Consider the following 24,120-nt stretch of genomic DNA (forward strand, 5'->3'; position numbering starts at 1 on the left):
TGCTAATATGATAGACATCAGGAGACCGAAGTCAGAATAACACACACACACCTTTCCATAGAGAATCCGACAGCCTGTCGCATAACTCCTGGACTTGTCAGCCAGACCAGAATTACAAAATAGAGCCAGAGAGGAAAAAACTTCTGTGATGAGAGTAAGGGCTGCTGTAATAAAAATACCATAAACTGGGTGACTTATAAAGAACAGAAGTTTATTTCTCACAGTTGTGGAAGCTGGAAGTCCAAGATCAGAGTGCCAACAAAGTTGGGTTCGGTGAGGGTCTTCTTCTGGATTGCGGATGGCCAGTCTGTCATTTCTTTATATGGTGGAGATGACAAGAGCTCTCTGGGGTCTCTCTTATAAGGGCACTAATCCTATTCATGAGGAGCTCCACTTCCATGACCTAATTACCTCCCAAAGGCCCCATTTCTTAACACCATCACATTGGGGGTTAGGATTTCAACATACGAATTTTGAAGGGACACAAACATTCAGTCCATTAACAATTAGTATCAGCAAAAACTTTAGTTTATCAACAGAATCTCAATTTAGCATTTTCAATGGCCAAACCTTGGTTAAAAGGCAAAAGCAAAAAAATTCAAATTTGACTTAGTCTTCTTCCCATTCTCAGGGAAGGAATTCCAGGCAGAAAAGACAGTGTATGCAAAGGTAAGAAGATATTAAAGTGTTAGAAAGGATTATACTCACTCATATGAGATGATGTATGTATTTTTTAGCTTCAAGTCTGGGCAACGGATGAGAAAGATTTCTTAAGGTTCTTTGTTCTAGAATTCTATCCTGATGTGTTGAGAATTCTGTCATGCAATAAGGTGCTTGTCATGTATAATTACAAATATGTATAGCTAAGCAAGATCAGAAGAATTGGAAAATTTGCAAAAAATACAATCTTAAACAAAAATATACCACACAGGGATGAAAATATGTGATACTTATATGAATTTTTGCAACAATCCAAAAGTGAGGATATCAAAAGATTCCTGTGAGTATCTACTGTTACTTTTCATTATGATATACTAAAATCCCATTTTACTCTTTTACTTCATTGCTAATAAGGTAATTTATGATGAGAAGAAATATCATTTAAAGTAATGAGGGGGAAGAGTAGATGGGGAAGAGGGTAATTTCCAGAGATTATTTTGTTTACTTTGAGCATTTTTTGATTCGTAGAAGAAACGCATGTCATTGCAGACTTTTTAGAAAAGTACTTAGTTATTTTTGCATATGTATTTTTGTAACAGCTTTATTGAGATATAATTCTTATACTGTAACACAATTATTTCAACAAAAATTAAAATCATGTACCTTTTTATTCCCCCTTCTTCTGCCTCCCCCCGCCCCCTAAATCATGTACTCTTACAAGGTTACACATTAAATATTTTGGCATACATCCTTCTAACCTTTTTTCCTTAATAGATTTTTCTTGAATTATAACAAAACTTCATTGATAAAAAAGAATGTGTATCAAAATACATCCAAAACAATGATTACCTAGAAAATAATCGTATTTCTAGCAGTAGTTATCTTGGGGAAGGTGAGAGGGGGCTAGGTTTGTTGAAGGGGTAGTGGAGGCAAAAGGATATTTTCACTTTATCTGTAATACTCTATTTTTTTAAAAAGAATAGATTCAGTGTATTACTTAAGTAAACATTAATAAAAAAAAAATCCAAACATAGAAAAAGAGTTGACACATGTATAAAATAAATTTGGAATAGAGATGGTTATGATAAATGAAAGAGAATTAACATGTCTAGTCTTGGCAGGGAGGGTAATTTCAGGAGCCTTGCTCTGCCCACATGGCCTCACCCTCTCCTTCTACCATCATTTCCTGACTCATGAGTTCCAAAACCATTAATATTGCAACACATGATTAAAAAATGTTGAAATCATCAGTCTTCAGAAATTCAGGTAGCTACACTTTTATTTTAATTGTATTTTTTTATTTTGCTCCAGAAATATGTTCCTGATTACCAACTTCCAGTGACTCTTAAAATAAAACACTACTTAAAGTCAAACAACTTAATTTAACAAACATATATTGAACACCTATGTATTTTAAAAACGTTCAGGACCATTTAGAGTTATAGCAAACAGATACTCCTTTAGGAGATTAAACTAAGCTGCATAACTGTGTTTATACGTTTAAAATTGGTATAATTCACCTGGAGTTTGATGGCTAAGTAGTTTTTTCTCATTGTGATGGCATCAGGAACGTCAGATGACTGGGCTCTAATAAACCCACTGTGCATTAACACTCAGATTGCAGGCATGAGGCAAGTTTACAATATCTCACCTCACACAATTTTTCTCTATACGAGGCCTAACCCTAATTGGGATGCGATTGGCATTTCTGAAGCCAGCATCCTACATATACAGCAATCAGAAACAGGAAAGAGATATATGCACCTTGGTTGAGGCATAGATAACTCGAGTAATGAGAAAAGCTAAGAATGAAATGAGCTGTTGTAGTCATTGTTCTCCTGGTGTCTCCATCTGATGAGTCTTCCAGGGCCCCTCCTGAAGTCCTCAAGTCTCCTCCAGGAGCTGCCCTGAGCCACATATACCTTGCTCTTCTCTACTGAGCATGTTAGGATAAGAAATAGTATGTCCACCTTTAGGATGCCTAGGTAGGCAGTACCGGCTGTTTTATTATATTGTTACATGCAGCTCTTTCCATGAAAAGTGTTTTTTAATATAAACTGCTCATTCAATAGAGAAAGAATACACTGAACCAGTTTAATATCCAATTCAAAAGGATGTTACAGTAAAATACATCTAAAATTAAAAAAAAACAAAAAACAAAAAGAACAATTCTTTATCGAAAATTCTAATATCCAAAAAAAGCTCTGAAAAGTTTCTTCCTAAGTTGGGTGACAAAACCTGAACTGACCTGATCGCAGGCTCTTTATAGTCTTTAGTTATCAGACTTATGGGTGTCATTCATATATTCATCACACATATATTAGTGTATTTGATAATGGGTGCCAACCTAGACTCTTTTGGGAGTTTTAAGTAAAATGTTTTATATGTACCCTATTACTTTCCTAAACTCTGAAAACTTTTTATTCCAAACCACAACTAGCCCTAGGTTTTCAAATAAAGGATTGTGAAGCAGTATTTCCCCAAACTGACAGGATGATTCTACCAAACCCAAAGATAGTTCCAATAAATTTTTTTGTCCCACAGTATTTATGTCACGAGAATGAATCTCCAGGAAGAGAGCAAAGGCATGTTAGAACAGCTGCAGGAATAAACTGATGCAGGAATGACTTGGTAAGTGATGTAGCTATGAGACACTACATAATTACCAGAGGCTATTCACCCATAAGGACAGCATACAGCAATACTGCTAGTAGTTATCTGCATAAAAATGAAGCCCCACTCTTTTGAAGCTTCTTTTAGATATAGTGCTTTCGGATATTCTTATTTAGTAGTTATCAACCTGTTTAAACATCAGATTCTCCCAGAGAGCTTCCCCTTCAAACATTCTGATTTACTTGGTCTAAAGGGGCCTTGACAACAGTGTTTTAAAAAACTTCCTACATGATTCTAAGGGGCAACCAGAGGATTAAAATGTCCTAATATTCAGGTTGTACCCCAGACCAGGTAAATGAGAATCTTTGGGGGTGAAACCCAGACACAAGTATTTTTTTAAAAGATGCTCAAGTGATTCCAATGTCGCAAAACAATAGCTAAACCTCACTGAGTTGCTTGGCTTAAGGAGTATGGGTGTCAATTGTTTTTTTCCCTTTTCTTCCTTCCTAAACTAAGACAGTTTTAGATCACTGTAATAAGAGTCATCAATAAAAAATTCTAAGCTTTATCCACTCTGATGGCGGCTTACTCATGCAATCTCTCCCCATTTGCTCTAAGAATGCAAAAGGGGCAGGGATAAAACGGCATGAAAATCACATGAGAAATATTTTAAAATACATTTAGCAAAATAATCCACACCATATCAAATTCCTTTGCACACAGTTAATTATAATGAAAAAAAAAAAGAATGAAAAGTAGAATTCACTTTAGTTGAAGCTATAATGCAAAGGAGAACACAACTTAAAAAGTACGTCACAGGAAGTCATAGCATTTTCCAGTGAATTCTACGATAGCAAATAAAAAATAATTATAAATTTCCAGTGACTCTAACTGTTCAGGATGCCAATGTAAAGCAGATTCCTATACACATTTTAAAGAAAGTTAGAAAAGACATTAAAAAATTTGAGATAATTTCTGCTCAGAGACCAACTGAAATATATAGTAAGGTGCATATTTTTTAGATACAAGATAGATCTCTGTTGCTTTTACTTACACATTTCATGCATTCTAAAGGTCGTATGAAAAGGATATTTACTTTTTTTTTCATTACTAACCCTGAGGAAGGAAGAACAAATGAGGAGTGGGCCTCACAGCTCACTGGGAACCAAACTCCACACTTGCCACAATTGTAATTGGAAAGTACTGGAAGAAGTCCAGGATACTAAACTTCTTTAGGCTTCTACACACATCTATTTAAACCACTTAAAATAGATATAACATTTGGGTAACTAGCACAGCGGCATTTTTCTGACTCAAGTGAGAACCATTTTAAAATTTTATCACTTTTAGTCTCCACACTGGTTTAAATGAACAAAACAAAATTTATATTTACCATGTAGGAACTTTCAGTTCAATACACAGCTTTCAGGTCAGTATATACCAATATAGAGGGACATTATAGCTTCACTGCTCAGGATGCTCCATTCAGCAGGAAAAAAATGGGTAAGTTCTATGTATTCTTGTCTTTCACTAGAACGTGTTAGCTGTCACAAGGGAGTAGAGAGAGGTGGAACTCCATCATAGCGGAATATGCGAGGAGCTGGCATTTCCTTTGCCATCATAATTATTCTTCTTAGAATGAAACTTGGGATTGCAAATTTAGCTGAATTTACCACAGTTTCAACCTTTGTTATGAAATAAAGTTCACTCCCTGGGCCAAAAACCCCAAGCAGCTGTTGGGAGCAAGAGAGCAATGAGGACAGAAGAAAACAGATTCACCGCATTGTTATCAAGAATGGGTTTCCCTGCTATGTACTTCACCTCATTTGCTGGGCTGTTGACCACCATGCCAGTGCTTTCATCCAAACCTAGAGTGGAAAAGAAGCCAGGTGAGGTGGAAAATCCAAATGACTTGATAAAAAAAAAAAAAAAGTAGCTTTCTCCTCCAAAGGAAATAATCTTTGAAAGATTCCCAGCCACCTGTACAATGACTTGAGTGAATAATCTATATGGTGAGCGATATGGAACGCTTGGTTACAAAAGGCCTCTTTGAATACATGAGTTTCAGCACTTCTCAATACTGTTCTCTCAACACTGCTGGAGTCCCTTTAGAAATAGGAGGGAGAATATGAAAAGCAGATATGGTGTAAAACTGGCAGACGGGGCCTGTGTTCCCAGTGGTTACCCTCCAAGACCAACTTGTGAGGCCCCTGAGAGGACAGATCATGTCTGAGTCTCTGCAATGGATACCCAGGACCCAGCATGGTGCTGGCACAAAGGAGGGACACCGAGATTTACTGAATGGATTAAAATGTCCCACAGCCCACAGTTTTTTTTCAACCCACTCAGTATGATCAGACACTTGCCTAGTTAGAGCCCAGTTTAGAATAAAACCTAAGCTCTTTAAAAAACGTGTGTGTGTGTGTGTGTGTGTGTGTGTAGTTACTGACCCTTCAGTGTGAATTAAAATCACACTGATTTCTCTCTAGCATCTAGATGAGACTAACGAAACTGAGGGAACAAGCATACTGACTGGGGAGGTTGGGAGGGAAGACAGGGCAAGCAGATTATCTTGGGGCATGAAGAGAATTGGAAGGACTGTACACTCAGGGAAACTTTCTCCAAACTCCCAGCCTCTTCATTGGATGAATCAAAGGAGAAAACATGGTTGATTAGAATGTATAGCAAACACACACTTAACAAAATATGTCAGCACACTGATATGACAGGAGAATGTCAGAAGCAAAGCACAGACAACTTTTTGGAAGACTCACTCTCCCATATATCTTAAGTGGAGCTAAAAACTCAGTAGGGAGGACAGCAAGCACAATGTCCCAGTAGAAAAGCAGGTCGTATGTGTACAGATTAGTATAATAATTATCTCTCAAATGGACTTGGAGAACAAATGGAAGGAAGGGGCATTAAAATGATTTGATCCCAAATGTTCTGCTTTCCCGGGATTAGGTGAAATCCCATTAGTAGAAGCATCTGTTTTCTGCACTGTCATATCCTCCCCACACAGCTTCTACTTATTGCTCTGTAGGACTAATTCTCTTTCAATTAACTTAACGAAAAATAAGAAAATCAAAATTGTAGAAGAGACGTTGACCTATCATTCCTGGCTCCTCAATTTCCTGGGTCTTTGGAATTGTTTTCATTGTCATATCTTTTCTTTTCCATTTCTTTAACACACCAGTAATGTGCAGTAATGAGATAATGTTCTTACCAGTAAATTGCATTGTAGCTCCTAAATATGAGTCCACAAGTGATCCTAGCAATCCAGCCAGACCCCCAAATGCAATAATTGGCCACTGGGGAGCGGAAATGTCCAAATCATTAACAAAAACCAACTGTGTGAGGAAGTAGGCGATACCCACAAAGGTACCACCAAGGAGACTGGAAGCAAGGCCCACCATCGTAACCCCTCCATTGGTCCCTGAAGAAGAAACATGAATAAAATCATCTGGTTAAAAAGCAGCAAAAACATAAAGACAAGAAAAGCAAAAACTTTTGGTATTTATCCAATCAAGACTAATTTAAAGAAAGGGTTCTCTCTGATTTAATCCAAAGATCTTAAGACCATAGCCTGCTGACATTCTAAGCAGTGAATGGTTCAGTGGAGCCAGACTGCCTGGTTTCAATCTCAGTACTGTCACTTCCAAGCTATGTGACTACGTATATAGTGAAGTTAGCTCATTTTTATATGCCTTTTGTTTCCTTTTTTGCAAGATGGAAATAACAAAAGGACCAATTCACATGATTATTAAAATTACTAAATGGTAATCCATGTAGAGCAGTTAGAACAGTACCTTGCATATAGTAAGTACTCAAATGTTAGCTATTCATGATGATGATGATGATGATGATGAAGAAGAGGAAGAAAAAAAGGAGAAGGGAAGGTGGAGGGAAAAAGGAAAGGAAGAGATAGAAGAGGAAGAAAAAGAGAAGGCAGGAAGAAGGAAGAAGAAGGGGGAAGAGGAGGTGATGACAGACAAAAAAGTAGTAGTAGTAGTAGTTGATGATAATGGTAACAGGGAACTGAGATGTATGTTAAAGCACTAACTACTTAACAGGCCCTCAAGAAATACTCTATCATTACCTCCCTGTCCTTTCCCATTGATTCGTCTCTGAGACATTCTCTATGTTTCTGTGTTGTTTATCTAGAATGTGCTAACATTTCCTGCAAGTATTATTTATTATCACCAAATTAATAGCCTGCAGCAATTTTCTAACTTAGGAGATTAAAGTTCTTAAAAAAGGAAAACAATAAATCAAGGTTTTTTGGTTCTTTTTTTAAAGAAACTTAAATAAAGACTCACCAACTGGAACTTTCTCCCAAGTTGTTATTAGTCTTGGCGGGCTTTTACTCAGAACGGTGCCAATTTCTGAAGCCCATGTGTCTCCAGCACAGCAGGCCAGTGCAGCCAAGAGAGACAAACACATCCAGGAAGCAGTGTACTGCTTGGAAAAATCGATTGGAATTTCCCCGGGGCCGTTTTCTATCATGTACAGTAGGGCCAGCTCTGTGGGTACAGCTCCATTACAGAACACCTGAACCCAATTCCTCTGCCCGCCTAGAAACAAACAAGTAGATAAAAAGGACAAGAAATGTTTTCTCCTCAGAGGAAAATTATGCAGATAGGTGAACTTATATTAATGTTTAAGAAAAGAAAAATGACTAAAAATTTTTAAAAATGACTAAAAGTGGGATGGTACCTTTGTTCACATACTGTATTTAGAATAATTAATGATAGACGTTAGTGCTTCTAAAATTTTGCTGTTACTTGCGATTGTGGTAAAATAATGATAAACTGAATTAGGCTACTAGAGTAATTCTCATAAAATGTATCTGCTTCAACAGTCTAAATATGTTTTGATTAAAAGCTTATGCTTTGTTAGGATGGAATAAAGTAATTCTTTTAAGGAGGGCGCAGCTCACACTGGCCCATGCGGGGATCGAACTGGCAACTTTGGTGTTATTAGCACCACGCTCTAAGCAACTGAGCTAACCGGCTACCCCATAAAGTAATTCTTTTAGAAATGTCAAACATAATTCATTTTACCTTCTTTGTATTCTGAATCTAGACGCTTCTTTGTTTCTCCCTTCCATTTAGTGAGTTTTGAAGAAGAAAGGAAAAACATGAGCAGAGAGGTAAAAAAGCTGAAATTTGCAATGGTTAGGATAAATCCAACCACTAGCCCTGAAAGAAACACATGTACACACAGAATTAATCTTAGTCCATACATTAATGCTGTAAAAAAAAGAATGGATTTTTCTTGGTTATTTTCACATAACTTTAAAAGTACATTTCCAATACATTTCCATTTTTACCAACTAAGATACTACCAGACAGTAAATGGAATGTCAGTTTGATTAAATTGAGATGTATTTCTTACCATATTTTGACCTGTTTTCCAAAAAAACTATGCTATATAAACATAAGATATTATTTTGGACACACTTTTATAATCAAGTTACAGATCACTATATGATTTTATTATTATTAAACGACATGTATTAAAAAACAAAAAAATAAAAAAAATTTAAAAATAAAATTAAATAAAAAAGAAAAAGCAAACAAACAACATGTATTATATGTTATATATAATATTTGGATAGATGGCTAATCTGAAAAATTTCCAAATTCCTTGTGATTCTCCCAGGGGAGATACGATTATAAAGTTTTTCAGGTTTCTATTTTTTGCATTTTCCTCCCATAGCCTGGGATTTATTTACTAATTTATAAAGAAAATTAATAAAAGATAAGCTTTATATGCTTTTCCAAGAATTTTCAACATCTCTGTTGTTGAGCCTCACAAACTATGTGACAAGATATAGCATTTCTTAGCTAAGGTTTCCCACTTAAATCTAGGAAAATAATTCTGAATTGCTTGTGGAACTAAAAATGGAATATGTTCTGTGACTGTGATTTTAGATTTTGAGACTTTTCTCTTTGTTTCTTTTGTTGGGGCAAAGATAAAGGGGATATCCTTCATTTTTCTATGAGTGACCAATTTCAAGAAAGGATTATGAAACGTATTTTTCAATCAGGAAAACAAACAAAAGGGAAGCCTACATTTCATGACAAAAAGAGGAAGAAAAAAAGGAAAGATGAGTTCTTGCTATCACAGAAATACAGAAGCAGGACATGACATCAACTGCTGAATCAGTTAAACATGCTTGAGACTTAAAGAACTTGCTGTGGGTTAAGTAAGAAATTATGAAGCCTCTCTCTAGATAATTCTATATGGGAAGTACAAGCATATGTTGAAATTGGCTTTCTAAATCACCCAGAAACTCCTTAAAGGCCTTTTGTTACAAAATTTGAAAGTTCTTGTGAGTAAAATTTGGTGGTCGAGATAGCGAAGTACCCTTATTTTTATTACCACAATGGTTTTATTTAATTCTACAAAAATGAATTAGAGGATTCTGGGAAGATGATGGAGTGGGAAGTGCCAGAACTCTGTCTTTCCAGCCAGACAACAACTGGGAGAATCTGTCTGATAAAAACTATTTTAAAACTCTAGAGTCTACTGAAAGCTTGTAACTTCCAGGGGAAGGTTTGGAAGGGAAGCCACAGTTAGTTTTTGTCAAGTTCAGCTCTTAGCTGGGTAGCAGCATCCAATCTACCACCCTCAGCCATGTGGTAGGCAGTGCAGGAGCTGCAGGAGCCGCTTGCACCCAGTTTGTGGGAGATAGGTGGGAAGCAAGAACCTTGTTTTCCAAATGTCAGGATTTGTATTCTGATCACTGATTGCTACTTCTGATCACAGAGGTTCAGACACAGAGGCTGGCAACTCTTGCACTCCACCCCATACTGTTGCAAGCCCCTCCCTGTCTAGCTGAGGAGACTTCCAGAGGATTTAAAGGGCTGGCCCCAATCCCCCTTCATTTTTCTGTTTTTTCTCCTTTTGGGAACCAGACATAAAGACTAGGACATTCAAAAACAATTACATTTATAGAGCAAATTAGGAAGTCGCTGTCAGGCATACCCAAGGAAAGGTGTAGGCTCAGAAAAGACTGAGAAGACCTTAGGTTTACACCTCAGGTGGGTCCTTGGCACAGAGACAGCCTACAACAATCAAAACCAAATCAAAACGAAAACCAAAAAAAGCAAACCCTGAGGTCAAAGGAGATTCTGATTTCCAGAGTTACCACATTATTCAATCTAAATGTCCAGTTTTCAGAAAAATATCACATGCATAGAAAGAAACAGGAAAGTAAGGCCCATTCAAAAGAAAAAATAAATGAACAGAGACTGTCACTGAGAAAGGCCAGATGGTGGGAGTACTAAACAAAGACTTTAAAACAACAGTCTTAAAGATGCTCAAAGGACTAAAGGAAGATGTGGAAAAAGTCATGAAAATAATGTATGAACAATGTGGAAATATGAATAAAGAGGCAGAAAACCTAAAAATAAACCAAAAAGAAATACTGGAGTGGGGCGGACAGGTCGCTCAGTCGATTAGAGCACAAGCTCTGGGCAACAGGGCTATTGGTTCGATTCCCACATGGGCCAATGAGCTGCGCCCTCCACAACTAGAATGAAGACAATGAGCTCCTGGGCAGCCGGATGGCTCAATTGGTTAGAGCGTGTGCTCTCAACAACAAGGTTGCCGGGTTGACACCCGCATGGGATGGTGGGCTGCACTCCCCGCAACTAGATTGAAAAAACGACAACTGGACCCGGAGCTGAGCTGCGCCCTCCACAACTAAGATGGAAAGGACAACAACTTGACTTGGAGCTGATGGGTCCTGGGAGAAACACACTGTTCCCCAATAAAGTACTGTTTAAAAAAAAAAAAAAAATACTGGAGCTGAAAAATACAACAACAAAAATGAAAAATTCACCAGAAAGTCAAGAGCACATTTGATTTGGGAGAAGAAATAATCAGCAAATTCGAACACAGCACAATGAAAGTTATTGAGTGTGAAGAACAAAAAGAAATGACTGTAGAAGAGTAAAGAGAGCTTGAGGGACCTGTGGGACACCATCAAGTAGACCAACATACACATGTGGGAATCCCAGAAGGAGAAGAGAGAAGAAGAGGGAGAGAAATTATTTGCGGAAGTATGCCTAAAAATTTCCCAAGTTTGATTAAAGACATGAATATAAACATGGAAGAAGTTCAACAAACTCCAAGTAGAACGAATTCAGAGACTCACATTGAGACACACTATAATCAAATAGTTCAAAGACAAAGAAAGCATCTTGAAAGCAATAAGAGGTAAGCAACTTGTCACAAAGCATCCTCATTAAGATTATCAGATTTCTTATCAGACACTTTGGAGGCCAGAAGGCACTCGGCTGATATATTCAAAGTGCTAAAAGAAAAAAAAAAATTCAACCAAGAATCCTATATCCAGCCAGACTATTTTTCAAATGTGAGGGAGAAATTAAGAGAGTTTTAATATGTTATTGATGTTACACTGGCGAAAATTCAAATTAGAGTGTTATAACTTCAGGATGTTAAATGTAATTCTCGTGGTAATCACAAAGAAAATAGTTATAGAAGGAGGAGGGACTTGGTGGGAGGATGGGCTTACATTGTTTTGCGCAAATAGAAAAGTGCACCAGACTAGGATGTGAAACTCTTCCTCCTGGGCTTGGATAGTGCTGGCAAGACTACTCTTCTGAAGCAACTTGTATCTGAAGACATCAGCCGCATCACACCTACACAGTATTTTATTATACCATACTATTACATATAATGTAACATAATATAATACCCGGTCGTATATTATAGTAAAATAAGACTGGGTCTTGTATTAATTTTTGCTTCAAAAGACACATTAGAGCTGACTGTCCAGCTAGGTCTTATTTTTGGGGAAACACGGTAGCTGAATTACTGGAGGAAGAAAAGCTAAGTTGTGTGCTGGTACTCATCTTTGCTAATAAGCAGGATTTGCTCACGGCAGCCCCTGCCTCTGAAATTGGAGGACTGAACCTGTACACCATCTGCGACCAAGTACGGCAGATTCAGTCTTGCTCAGCTCTCACAGCAGAGGGCATTTAGGATGGCATGAACTGGGTCTGGAAAAATGTCATTGCAAAGAAGAAATAAAATTTAAATGAATGGAGATGCAGGAGCTGCAGGAGCTGAATTCTGTCTTGAGAAACACTAATTTGCTGTTTTCTGACCAAATGTTTCTCCATCTGTGTACAGCTACAGCTGTTTGAAGAGAGGGAACAACAGTTTAAAAAGAATCCCCATTCCAGCAGTAGATTTATGATCTCTGAGGTTCAGTATCATTTTTCAAATAAAGGAATTATATTATTTCCTCTGAAAAAAAAGAAAATAGTTATAGAATATACACAAAAGGAAATGAGAACAGAATTAAAACATTTCACTACAAAAATTAATTAAACACAAAAGAAGACAGTAACACAGGAAATGAGGGACAAATAAACTATAAGGTATAGAGAAAACAAACAGCAAAATGACAGAAGTCTCTCCTTATTGGTAATGACTTTAAATGTAAATGAATTAAAAGCTCAAATCAAAAGACAGACTGGCAAAATGGATAAAACACACCATCCAACTATATGCTGTCTACAAGTGACTGACTTTAAATTCAATGACACAATGGGCTGAAAGTAAAAGGACTGAAAAAAGATATTCCAAACAAATAACAACAAAAAGAGAGCATGAGTGGTTATACTATTATCAGATCAAGTAAGACAAGCTTTCTGCTGTGGCCATGTGACATGACCCCATCATATATATACAGGGGGTGCCAAAGCAATGTATACAAGTGGACACTTTGGTCAACGTTGCTCAAGCAGTAGTTCACCGTAATCAGAAGTGTGTGGACGCTGATGGTAACCACTCTGAGCACCTCTTATAATTGCAGAAGTCAAACGTGACTTGTATTCATCTTTTGTTATTGGTATATATTGAGTATTACAACTTTAATACAGTTTTCCTTTCTTAAAATGTGTATACATTTTTTTGGCACCCTTTGTATGTATTTTAAAAGCATTTCCTATCTTTCTGGCATAACAAGATAGTTTACATTCATACCAAATCTACTTTGCCCCAGCCTTAGAAGCAGCCATTTCTCTGAGGAGTTTTGGTTCATTTAAGTGGGGAATGGATATTACAGGTCAAGACCTGAGCTCATAATGTGCTCATTGCTAGTGGGGTGTATTTGGTTTTTGTGGCCAGGACAAGTAAATACACACATACACATACACACACACAAATATACCTACATGCACATATATATGCATGCATTTACATGTGTGGCACATATACATGTAAATACCTACACACATAAATGTTTTTAGAAATCACAAGATTATACCAACAACGCCAATTCCAATCCATCTCTACGATTCTCTCTTGCTTTTTTCCCATTTTGTATTTGTATGCCTCTTTCTCCTTAGTAAGAACCCTGGCGTCAAACAATGACAATTTCACTCATTCGCTCAGTCCTCTATTATATCTGTTTCAGAATTGCTTCACTCCTACAACAACAAAAAGATAGCTTTGGATTGGTTTGCAATTCTCCCCTTCCCGTAACCCAAGACTGAAGGAGTATAGTTAAATACTGTGTTCTTAAGTTACTCTTTTTGTTTTTTCCATTCAGTGTACTTATAGTTTTAATTAAAAAACCCATGGTTGGAGTGCAATGCTCATAACACCACGGTCGTCGGTTCGATTTCCACCTGGGCCAGTGAGCTGCACCCTCCAAAACTAGAATGAAAACGACAACTTGATTTGGAGCTGAGCTCCCCCCACAACTACACTGGAAGCAACGACTTGACTTGGAGCTGATGGGTCCTGGAAAAACACACTGTTACCCAATATTCCCCAATTAAAAAAGAATAACAACAAAAAGCCATTGTGTTCATCTGCTTTAGTTTGCTTTCAGTTTTAGATTCCCCCCTTCTCACCTTTAGTGATTTAATTTTATTTCTTAAGTATAGAACACTGCATGCTTTCCAAAGACAAACTTATACTTCCTCCTATGTCCCTTCTGCTCCTCCCTCTATATTTTGCTTTCCTTTCATTCTTTGTAGGTAACCAACTTCACTGTTTTCTAGTTTATCATTCCTGCGTTTCTTTTTATAAAAATAAGCAGATCTACGTGGGTTTTGTTACTTTCCCTTCTTTTTTACACAAAAGGTAGCATTCTTTCCGAGTTCTTTTGAACTTTCAAGCACACTTTTGATACTAATTTTAGTCTTTCTTTTAGGGAGAAATGAGTGAATCTACCATTGAGCACTTAGATCAGTGGCACCTAAGAAATTTATATTTGCTTTGTAAATTGGTCTCTCATGAGTTTGGCCGCTTCAAGTCTAAACTTGAGTCTAAACTTCCAGTTTAGACCTAGTTTGTGGGTCTGACAAAAATTAAAGTTTTAGCCCTGTAGGGCTGAGTACGTTTCCCGGAATGTGATAACCACACAAAGCAATGCTATCTTGTGTAGCACTGTCCAGACTGCCTGCTTGTATTTTTAACTACAAACTCTTCCATCCCTGACTAACTGTATGGTTGATAATTTCTGTTCTCTGTAACTCATTAATAAAAAAGAAGATTTTTATTAAATAACACATTAAACAAAATTATATTAAGTAATGGAACAAGTGGAACGAAAACTGTTAAAAAAGTTAATATTTAACAAATAAATATGAAATAATATTTTATTAAATAATAGACCAGGATCCTATTTCTGTAGTAATACTTCCTACTGGTTAGCTCAAGGTTCAAGTACCACAACTCTTGAGACGCTGATTGATCCTTCCAGAGATACTCAATTATTGGCATTTTACTTAAGTTTGGTATACTTTAATTGAAAGTGCAAGAAATAGGGTAATGCTGTATAAAGTACATACTAATAAAGTGCTTCAATTCTAGAGCTGAATAGTCTGGAGTTCAAACCTCAGTGCCTCCACTTACCTCTGCAGGACTAGGAGAAGTCACCTAACCTTAAGTCTGGATTGCTCTTTAGTACATAAGAAATAATAATTTCTACCACACTAGCTTGCTGTGAAAAGTTAAGCGAGATAATTTTTATAACATGCTTATTATATTATCCTCTCACACAAGGCCCTTAATAAATGTTAACTAACATCATGGGTAACAATAATAGTTGCAATGGCAGAAAGCTCAACAGTAACATTATTATTTTTGTAATTGTATATTATTATTATAACAACAATTGTGAATATTATTATTGTTAGCCAACCTTTACGTTTTTTCAGTTAGCTTCAAAAATATTACAAAAGTAGTATGTGACTATTGGAGGGAAAGCTGAAACATATGGAAGTATACAAAGAAAAAGTCAAAATGTCCCTTCTCACCCCCCACCACTCCCATCTCTTTTTCTTGGATAGTCACTGTTAACAATTTGTTCCCAGGTCTTTAAACAAAACCAAAGAATATGGCCCCAAAACAACCTACCAGGAAATGTTACAAAAGTCATCTAAATTTTTTTACTTCCACCACCTTAAAATACTACATGAAGTGATCAATGTTTGTGCTGATGACAGGTTCAGAATGAGTAAATAAATTGAAGACTTTGAAAGAATGACTTCTTTCATGTGCTGTGTTTCCCCGAAAATAAGACCTAGCCAGACAATCAGCTCTAATGCGTCTTTTGGAGCAAAAATTAATATAAGACCCGGTCATAGTGTAGTGTAGTGTAATGTAATATAATGTAATGTAATACATAATACTGGGTCTTACATTAATTTTTGCTCCAAAAGACGCATTAGAGCTGATTGTCCAGCTAGGTCTTATTTTCGGAGAAACATGGTAGTTTGAAAATATCTTAGAACATCTGGCAACTCCCAGATACTTCTAAACTTTTAGATTAGTAACTGCCATCTCTGGTTTGTGTCTATTCTACCTCCCCAACTGACCTCTCCAATCTCTAGTTGTTAGTGATAAGAAGTTTATGTGCATAACAACAAGAGGCTCCCAAAGCACTTGAAGACTCAAGGATTTAGGCTTACTTCTCAGTTTGAAACAGGTAAATTCTGTACCTAACAGATGCCATCAGGATAAGTAAAGTAACACTGTCTACAAATGTCTCCGATAATGGGAGGGGAGTGACATCCAAAATACGAACCAAGGTGTCTTGGGTATAACCTCTGACAGGACTACAATTGCATTAATTTAATAAACTCCGATCGAATCAATTGTACCATACCTAATTTGCCTAGAAAAAGACTGTGGGAATCAAAAGAAGGCTGGTTAGCCCTAAATATAGAACATTTGACAATAAAACAGTTCTGAGGTGTCCTAATTAAATTACAGCTGATGATGAAAGTGAACCAGAGAGTGGGAGAAAGGGTAATTAACCAGTTAATAGCTGTGGTCCAACTAACAAAAGACTGCTCACATTCCTAATGCATGATGAAGCCTTGCATCAACTTCCAGGAGGCTATCTAAAAAGAAATAGCAAACCAGCAGATGTCACTGCATCCTGCATATGTATGAAGTTTTGGGGCTGTTGCCCACAACCAATCAAAAATAGTAAATTTTCTTCCTAACGGACTGTGCTCCAATCTGAGAACTGCCCCCCCACCCCGCCCCCGCTTCACACCACTACCACCTTATCTACAGCCAATGTCAATTCAAAACAACTTACATCTTTAAAAGAGCCCGCTGGCTCCAGGACAGCAGGCATTTTTGTCTTTTCTATCTAGCTCAGCTGCTGGTGGTTTAGACAGTATGTTCTAGGACCTGGTCTTTCTTCTGGCTAGCGCATGGCTCAATGAACCCTTTCTTTCAGAAAAGCTTTCGGCTGCGAAGGTTTTGGTTTAGCAACAGGAAGGCCAAAAGAACCTGAGGTTGGCTGACTTGTCGAACACTATACAAGGAACAGGACCCTTTGATCTGTGGGATTTGCATTACTGACCGTATCTCAGACTTTATACTGACCAAAGCAATATTCTAATTATAATGTGACTTCTCAAGTAGCCTGACTACAAGAACAGGGCATGCCTGAACAGTGATGTTTGTATTCCAGTTGGCCTGGTAGTTCTACATCTTATCAGATGAATTAAAGTAGCATTCTGGCTCACATATCAGCCCCTTGTGACAGTGAACAGCATAAACCAGTTTTCTTGGCTCTGATCAACTCTGGGTACCTGATAGAATGCGGTATCTATTTCAGAAAGACTGAACACAAGATCTGAACAATGGTGGCTAAAAAGAGGTTAAGGCCTCTCCTGTGAGACCACACAAAGCACTGGCCTTTTCTGACAACACCCCATCTGTGTGCACTTCCATTACATTATAGCATCTCCTGCTGGGGATTAAATGCCTCAAACCCACCTTATTTATCATCTGTCTCCCCTGACTGGAAATGTAAGCTCTATGAAAGTGGGGTTTTTATCCATTTTGTTCACTACTATATCCTAAGTGCCCAGAACAGCGCCTGGCATACAGGAGACCCTCACTAAATATTTGTTGAATGACTGAATGAAAAAATGGTAAACCACTAAGCCTAACAGTCTTGGTAAGTGAAATGAAATTTGAACTTGCCAAGTTCAAAAGCGTGATGACAAAGTGTCCACACTGACATATTCAAAGGAACACACTGAATAACTAGACTAGACAATACTTCTTTGGAGCAAATTACCTGCAGTGCTTTATAGTTTACAAGCATTTTCCCACACATCCCCTCATGTAATCTTCTCCTTATTCTAGAGATACTTTCTCAGGGAGACCAGAGCCCTCCATTTCAGTGCCCACCTTAAGTATTAAGTATTGCCTCAATCCCACCCCTCCCTCTTGCATCAACACCACGGTATGTGTTCCTATGTCAGGGAGGATTCTAAATACCCAGATCCTGTGGAAGTTCTGAGACTCTTTTCAACCACAAGCATACTAGAGGCATGATATGGCAAACCTTAGTAAAGGTCTTATGACTGTGAATAATAGTAGTGGTGGAAAAAAACAATAACAACTAAAATTTATAAATAGTACCTGTGTGCTAGGTACTATGATGAATACTTTATATGGATAACGTCTCATGATAAGTCAATACTATAGGTACTGTTATCCCCTCTCATTTCCCCCTGCCCACTCTGATTCAAGCCGTTGTTTCTCTGTCTAGTTGTGTAGGACACAGCTCCCTGGCTCATGCTGGTAGCCAGCCGGCAGCAGCACACAGCAGCCCATGGCAGCTGACGCCAACCTCCAGCTGCTCACGGCAGCCCAGCTCCAGGGAGAACTGTTGTTCACAATGTTAGCTGTAGAGGGCGCAGCTCACTGGCCCATGTGGGAATTGAACTGGCGACCTTGGCGTTAAGAGCACTGCACTCCCACCGCCGGAGCCACTGGGCTGGGCCTATCCCCTCCCATTTTATAGATGGGAAAATTAGAACACTGAAAGTTTAAGAGACTCCATAACAGTATACTTCATAACAGTAGTCCCAAGTACTGTGATATACTTTGAATCAACACAAGTTTTTTTCCTTAAGGAAAAAAAAGTTACAAACAAAAAAGATGTCAACATTCCATAGAATGAAATGATCAGGAAAAGAGCAGAGGTTTTTAAATCAATCTACATATGTTTCCTAAGCACCTATTATGTATTTAATATTATTCAAAGAAGCATGGGAACCAGAGCATGAGATATACTCTATCTTCAGGAATTTTATAATATGGTTGAAAGTAGATAACAATGTTTGTATAATGCTTTATAGTTGAAAAAGATGCATTGCCCCACAGACTATCTTGTTTGAGCCTCACCAACAAGCCCATAAGGACCTATTTCATAAGAGACAAAGAAAAGAGAGGCCCTGAGGAGTTAGGTGATGAGGCAAAATTCACAGAGATAACAGGTGGCAGTATCAGGATTCAAACACTTATCTTCTAATTCTAAATCAAAGTAGGTAAGTAGGAGAGGAGTAGAGGCCCAAGGGTTAGATGGCAGAAAAGGAAATGATAGCAGAAAACAAACAAAAGTAGAGATCAGAAAAATAAGAGAAGACAATACACAACATGGAAGCCAAAGGAAGACAGAATTTCATGTGAACTTGACCCTTCTTGAGATAGGTCAAGAAAAATAAAAACCAAGGAAAGCCTACCTGAGAATGGGTATTTTTAGCAAAGCATAACTCTATTATTATATTCAAGCAGAGATTGCTCATATTATTTGCTATAAATGAGTTGATACTTCCAAAGCGCTAACAGCAGTGCCTGGTACATGGTATGTACAACATAATCATTTGCAAAATAAATAAACTATAACCATTCTCAATACTTATTATGTGGTAAGACAAAATTCATTAAAAAGTGTCAGTATGGTAGTTAGCTATTTATTCCAATGGCTCCTTTATTTTACACCTAGGAGGGAAACTCCAATGTTTCTGCTAACACTAAAACAGTATGCTAGTATCTGAAATTTTGACAGACTAGGAATGCTGAGCAATGCATAACTTTATCATTATCTAAAATATATGACACTGCGATTTATAGTCTCATATATTCAGAATTTAGAAAACACAAGTTTAAATTATACAAGCAAGCACTTATATGGTTAAACATTCAAAAGAAAAACATACCTCCTAAAGCACCACTGTGATCTAGACTTTTCTTTTTAAAGCCATTAGAGACAATCAAAACGGGAACAACAACAGAAAACAGCCAACGCCAAGGAGAAATAGGCTGTAAGTTACCTGAAAAATAAAGAGCACCAATTGTGTGAGACCTGCATTAAGTTAGTCTTGAGTGTAAACTTTGATAACTGCATTCTGGATTAAAATACTGTCAAAGAAAGAGAAACCGAGATGAAGTCACCAAAGTAAAATATTTATGTTTACAGTTATTTACACTATCCTCTTGGGAATGACCAAATAACTCCTGTCCAAGTTTTGAGAACCATTTACAACTATTTATAATAATGGGTACTTCATACATGGAGATTTGAAATAAATCTCTGCTTCCTCATTTTTTTTTGAAAGGAGGCATGTATTAAATCTCAAGAACTGCATAGAACAAACTTCTTTCTTAACAGGATCCAACTTTTCCTCTGTCTGCCTTTCAGAGATTTAAAAAAAATAAATAACATTCTCACAGGCTTCACATGTCAGGATTCAATGATTAGCAGCTGAGTTTTCCAAAGGTTGCATCCAGCGCACAGATGTTTTGTTTGCCTAGCAAAATGTTTTCAAACAATTTGAGTTAATATTTAAAGAGTAGGAGATTTCAAAATAAAAATCCAGATTCGTGGCTTCTGTTTTAAAAACTGGAATCTAAGGCCCACTGGCAGAAGTGACTACAAGTGCAGAGAGGCTGCCTCTTTTAGACAGGTCATGGTTCTCTGGGTTGAAATCCTCACCATTCCTGACAGACTCCTAAACACCAAGGCTGAGTGACTACGGTAAAGGAAAACCTGAACTGTTGCTTGTGCCCGTGTTTCTATCAAAAATGGGAACATGAAAAACAATGAGGGCCAAATGTTCAACGAAAAAATGGGAAAATCTTTTTTCTGGAAGTGAATACTATTTCCATGTATTTAATATGCAAAAACCTGGGACAGCTTCACTCATTTGCATCAGGTGCCTGGCCCCAAGGGGTCACTTCAGTTTACAAATCCTGTTTTATTCTATTTCGTTCAAGTCAGTTAATACTGGCATTAACAAGAATCTTCTTAGATGGGGGAGCGGTGGGGATAAGGGGGAAGGTGAGGAGATTAGAAAACAGTCAGTAACCACAAGATGGCCACGGGGTTTTGAAAATTAATTTGGGGAACGTAATCAATAATGTAAAGATTTTGTAGGGTATCCGATGGACACGTGTCCCATTTGGGAGACCACCTCAGGGATGATGTAGATGCCTGATCTCTGCACTGTACACCTGAAGCTGAACAATAATGAGCGCCAATTATAATTATATATATATATGTACATATATGTATGTATATGGTTACAGGAAGCGGAGTACAGCATTAGGAATAGAGACAGTGGAAATGTAATAGCTCTGTGAGATGTCAGAGGGGTAGTGGATGGGGGGAGGGGGGTTCACACAGTGTGAGGGATATAAATGATAAATGTCTAAGTAGTACTTTGTCTCGTGCACCTGAAACTAATAATAATAAAAAAAAATCTTCTCCCATACCTCTCCTCCCCAAACCCTGAGCCCCTGCTGTGACTCATTATGAAGAGCCCTGAAAGCTTCTGTACCCGGGAGACACACACTCGATTATTCACAGGTCTCTTTGAAAAAGGAGTAAGGTTTGAAAAGGCAATCGCTTATGACATAACCATTTATAAGAGTTCACGTTCTCACTCCTTATTGTTTCTTTTGAACTGAACACTATTCTGTTCTTAAGGGCGTATCAAGGAAGTTTGTGTAAAGTCACACTTATGCGCTAAAGCAGATTGAAAACGTCAAAGATCTGCGTTCAGAATACCTCATATTAATGTAAAGTGGCTTCAGACTTTAAAAGGAGTCAAAAAACAGCAGACAAATCCTCCAAATGTAAACACTGTATCTTTTAGTTTTACTGCTACTTTTACAAGACACATGAAACTGATAAACTGTTACTAATATTCTTATTAAAAGCATCACTGCAATTCCTTTCCAAAACTGCTTCAATTATTTCTCACCATAATAGATGTAATAGTTACATAAGACATATACTGAAACAGATATAACTGGTAGTACCACAAACAACATTTACTACAGGATTTAAAACGCTCAAGGCACTGCCTAGTAAATTAAATCCAAGATGTGGAAGTAAACACAATCATAACCATTCAGAGGCTATGAATTTTGGATTTCACAGTGGTACAATTTTAAATCCCACCGATTAGACTATAGAAAAACGACTTAAAACATTCATACTTACCATAATAGGTGCTTGCAGTCATAGACATAATCCAGAAAGCTAAAGAAATGCAAATGATCAGGCTCAATATGACTATATTAGTTATCATCTTTATATATCTTTTGCATATATTGTCGTCAAGATCTGTCATGGAAAATAAGGCTATGAGCACCTGGGGGAGAAAATATATAGCATTTTTGAGAAAAATAGTCATTTAAGTTCCTAGCAGAACACTTGTGTGGAGGCAAACATAAACGCCATCTTCCACCGATCGAAAAAATAATATAAACCCAAATTATTTCTGGAAACTATTGCTGGTGGAGAGCTCAAACTCGTCTGGGCGAGGTTAAGGCTTCACTGGCAAAGCAAAGCGCATCCACTCGGAGGGCCGGCTCGTAGATGGCGGTCACTTCACACCTCAACTCTGCGGCCAGGAAGGTGAAAACGAAAACGGCAGCAGCCAATCGGCGGTCCGGAGGCTGGTGAGCTCCGCCCCCACGGCCCGACCATGCGCCGATGGCGGCGCGTCGGTGGCTCAGAAGTGGCAGGATGTGGAGTCGGAACCTGGGCGAGTCCGGACCGCGAAGTCTAGACGGCCGCCCGCGCCCCCCTAGACTCCAGGTCCAACCCGTCGGAGCCGAGGCCCCCGGACTGCTACCCGCGCCTCGCCGCGTCTCCGCCTCCTGCAGTCCCCGCCTTCTACGCGCATGCGCCACGACCTCCCGAGGACGTTCACGTGAGCGTTTAAAGGGCGGCTCCAAGGGCGGGCTGGCCGGCCGCGGGGACCCACCCGGGCACCGCAGAGGCCGGGGCCGCGAGGGTTTGTAATTCTCCTCAGACTACTATGGTTATCTGGAGCCTTAGGTCTAGAGTTTGAGGACACATCCAAACGCCGAAAAGTGACACCACCATCTGGGTAGTAATAGAAGAATGCAAGTGAATTTAGACCCAGTAACGTCCGTTTAAAGCATAATGTTCAAATACTTTTCCGTCTATGAAGAATTCATGCCATATAATATTATGGAATTTGGGGGTTGGGAAGATCTGTTGTGTTGTAAAAACGGAATTTTATGACAAAATCATGGAAAACAACACCGTTTTGTGCCTGTAATGTGCTGGACACTGCTGGCTGCTAGAGATGTAAAGTCAGATGTAGTTCCTGCTATTGAGCACTCAGAGTATTGTCCTGACACCACTTTGTGGAAATCTGCCCCCACTCCTCTCAAATTTGGAGTGTGTGCATTCCGTCATTTCGTTTAGAAAGGAGAACGTCTTGTCACCAGTAGCATTCCGAGTCTCGTGGCTGGTTTCACGTTTTGTTTGAAATTAACTTTTGTTTGCCTGGATTGACAGTAGCTAATTGATAACTACATTATATTTATGAACTTTTTCAGTCAATTGCTGATAATGTAAGAAGAGGTAAGTCAGTTTCAGACATAATACCCAAATGTGTTTTAACCCCCTAAGAGTACTTTTAAAAAACTCATACTACTATTTTAAATTTTAAAATACGTGTCAGGACAGCTGAACACCCTTCCCATTGGTAAGGAGTCTAATTAATAATTAACTAAACTAAATCTGAGGTAGCACTAAATAGTAGTGGCCTTCTCTTACTAGACTACATCTGTGGTCTTTATGTAGAAATATATTATGTGCCCAGTATGTGTCTGAAGTCTGTTCAGCACAAGTAAATCATTGGATTACCTCAGAAAGCTGATTAGCCATTAGCAATGATAACAATTACTATTATTAATAGTAAAAATTAATAATTTTGTGGTTTAGAATATTGACCTTGTTTTTTTGTCTCTGCTTAGACAAAATTATGAACCAGTCTTGCTTCCCCCATCCCCCACTTCATCACAATCACAGGGTAAGACTGTCTGATGTTGGTGTTTTGAGATTTTTATGTCCAGCAGAAAATCATGGCCTACCTGTGTCAGGCCTCTCCTAACAACATTGAAGTTTAGATGTGTCAGACTAGTTCCTGGATGTCAGGGATGATTTTCTCTTTTCTCGTGACTAGCTAAAATGCGTAGGAAATAACAAATAAT

At 38.0% G+C, this 24,120-nt stretch overlaps 1 protein-coding gene across 1 annotated transcript; it reads right to left on the reverse strand.

Moving 5' to 3' along the window:
- Positions 1-1,921: 1,921 nt before the first annotated feature.
- TMEM19 (transmembrane protein 19) lies at positions 1,922-22,791 on the reverse strand. The gene is made up of 6 exons (XM_019748968.2): positions 22,091-22,791; positions 19,803-19,916; positions 8,337-8,474; positions 7,593-7,847; positions 6,500-6,709; positions 1,922-5,141 (listed from the first exon to the last, which is right to left on the reverse strand). Exons 1-6 carry the CDS (start codon positions 22,281-22,283, stop codon positions 4,978-4,980), a joined length of 1,074 nt encoding a protein of 357 aa, XP_019604527.1. The 5' UTR covers positions 22,284-22,791; the 3' UTR covers positions 1,922-4,977.
- Between the last annotated feature and the right edge of the window lie 1,329 nt (positions 22,792-24,120).

Source organism: Rhinolophus sinicus, linkage group LG02 (genome assembly GCF_036562045.2).
Source record: "Rhinolophus sinicus isolate RSC01 linkage group LG02, ASM3656204v1, whole genome shotgun sequence".
In the NCBI taxonomy this organism is placed as follows: Eukaryota; Metazoa; Chordata; class Mammalia; order Chiroptera; family Rhinolophidae; genus Rhinolophus; species Rhinolophus sinicus.

What these genes read in the sequence shown, in the direction of transcription:
- TMEM19 (XM_019748968.2), bottom strand. Translation starts at nt 22,283, where the DNA reads ATGACTATTTTTCTCAAAAATGCTATATATTTTCTCCCCCAGGTGCTC. An exon ending in GACTGCAAGCACCTATTATG is followed by an intron (nt 19,917 to 22,090) that starts GTAAGTATGAAT and finishes TTTATTTTTCAG; the next exon opens with GTAACTTACAGCCTATTTCT. An exon ending in TTGGGAGAAAGTTCCAGTTG is followed by an intron (nt 6,710 to 7,592) that starts GTGAGTCTTTAT and finishes TTTCTTCTTCAG; the next exon opens with GGACCAATGGAGGGGTTACG.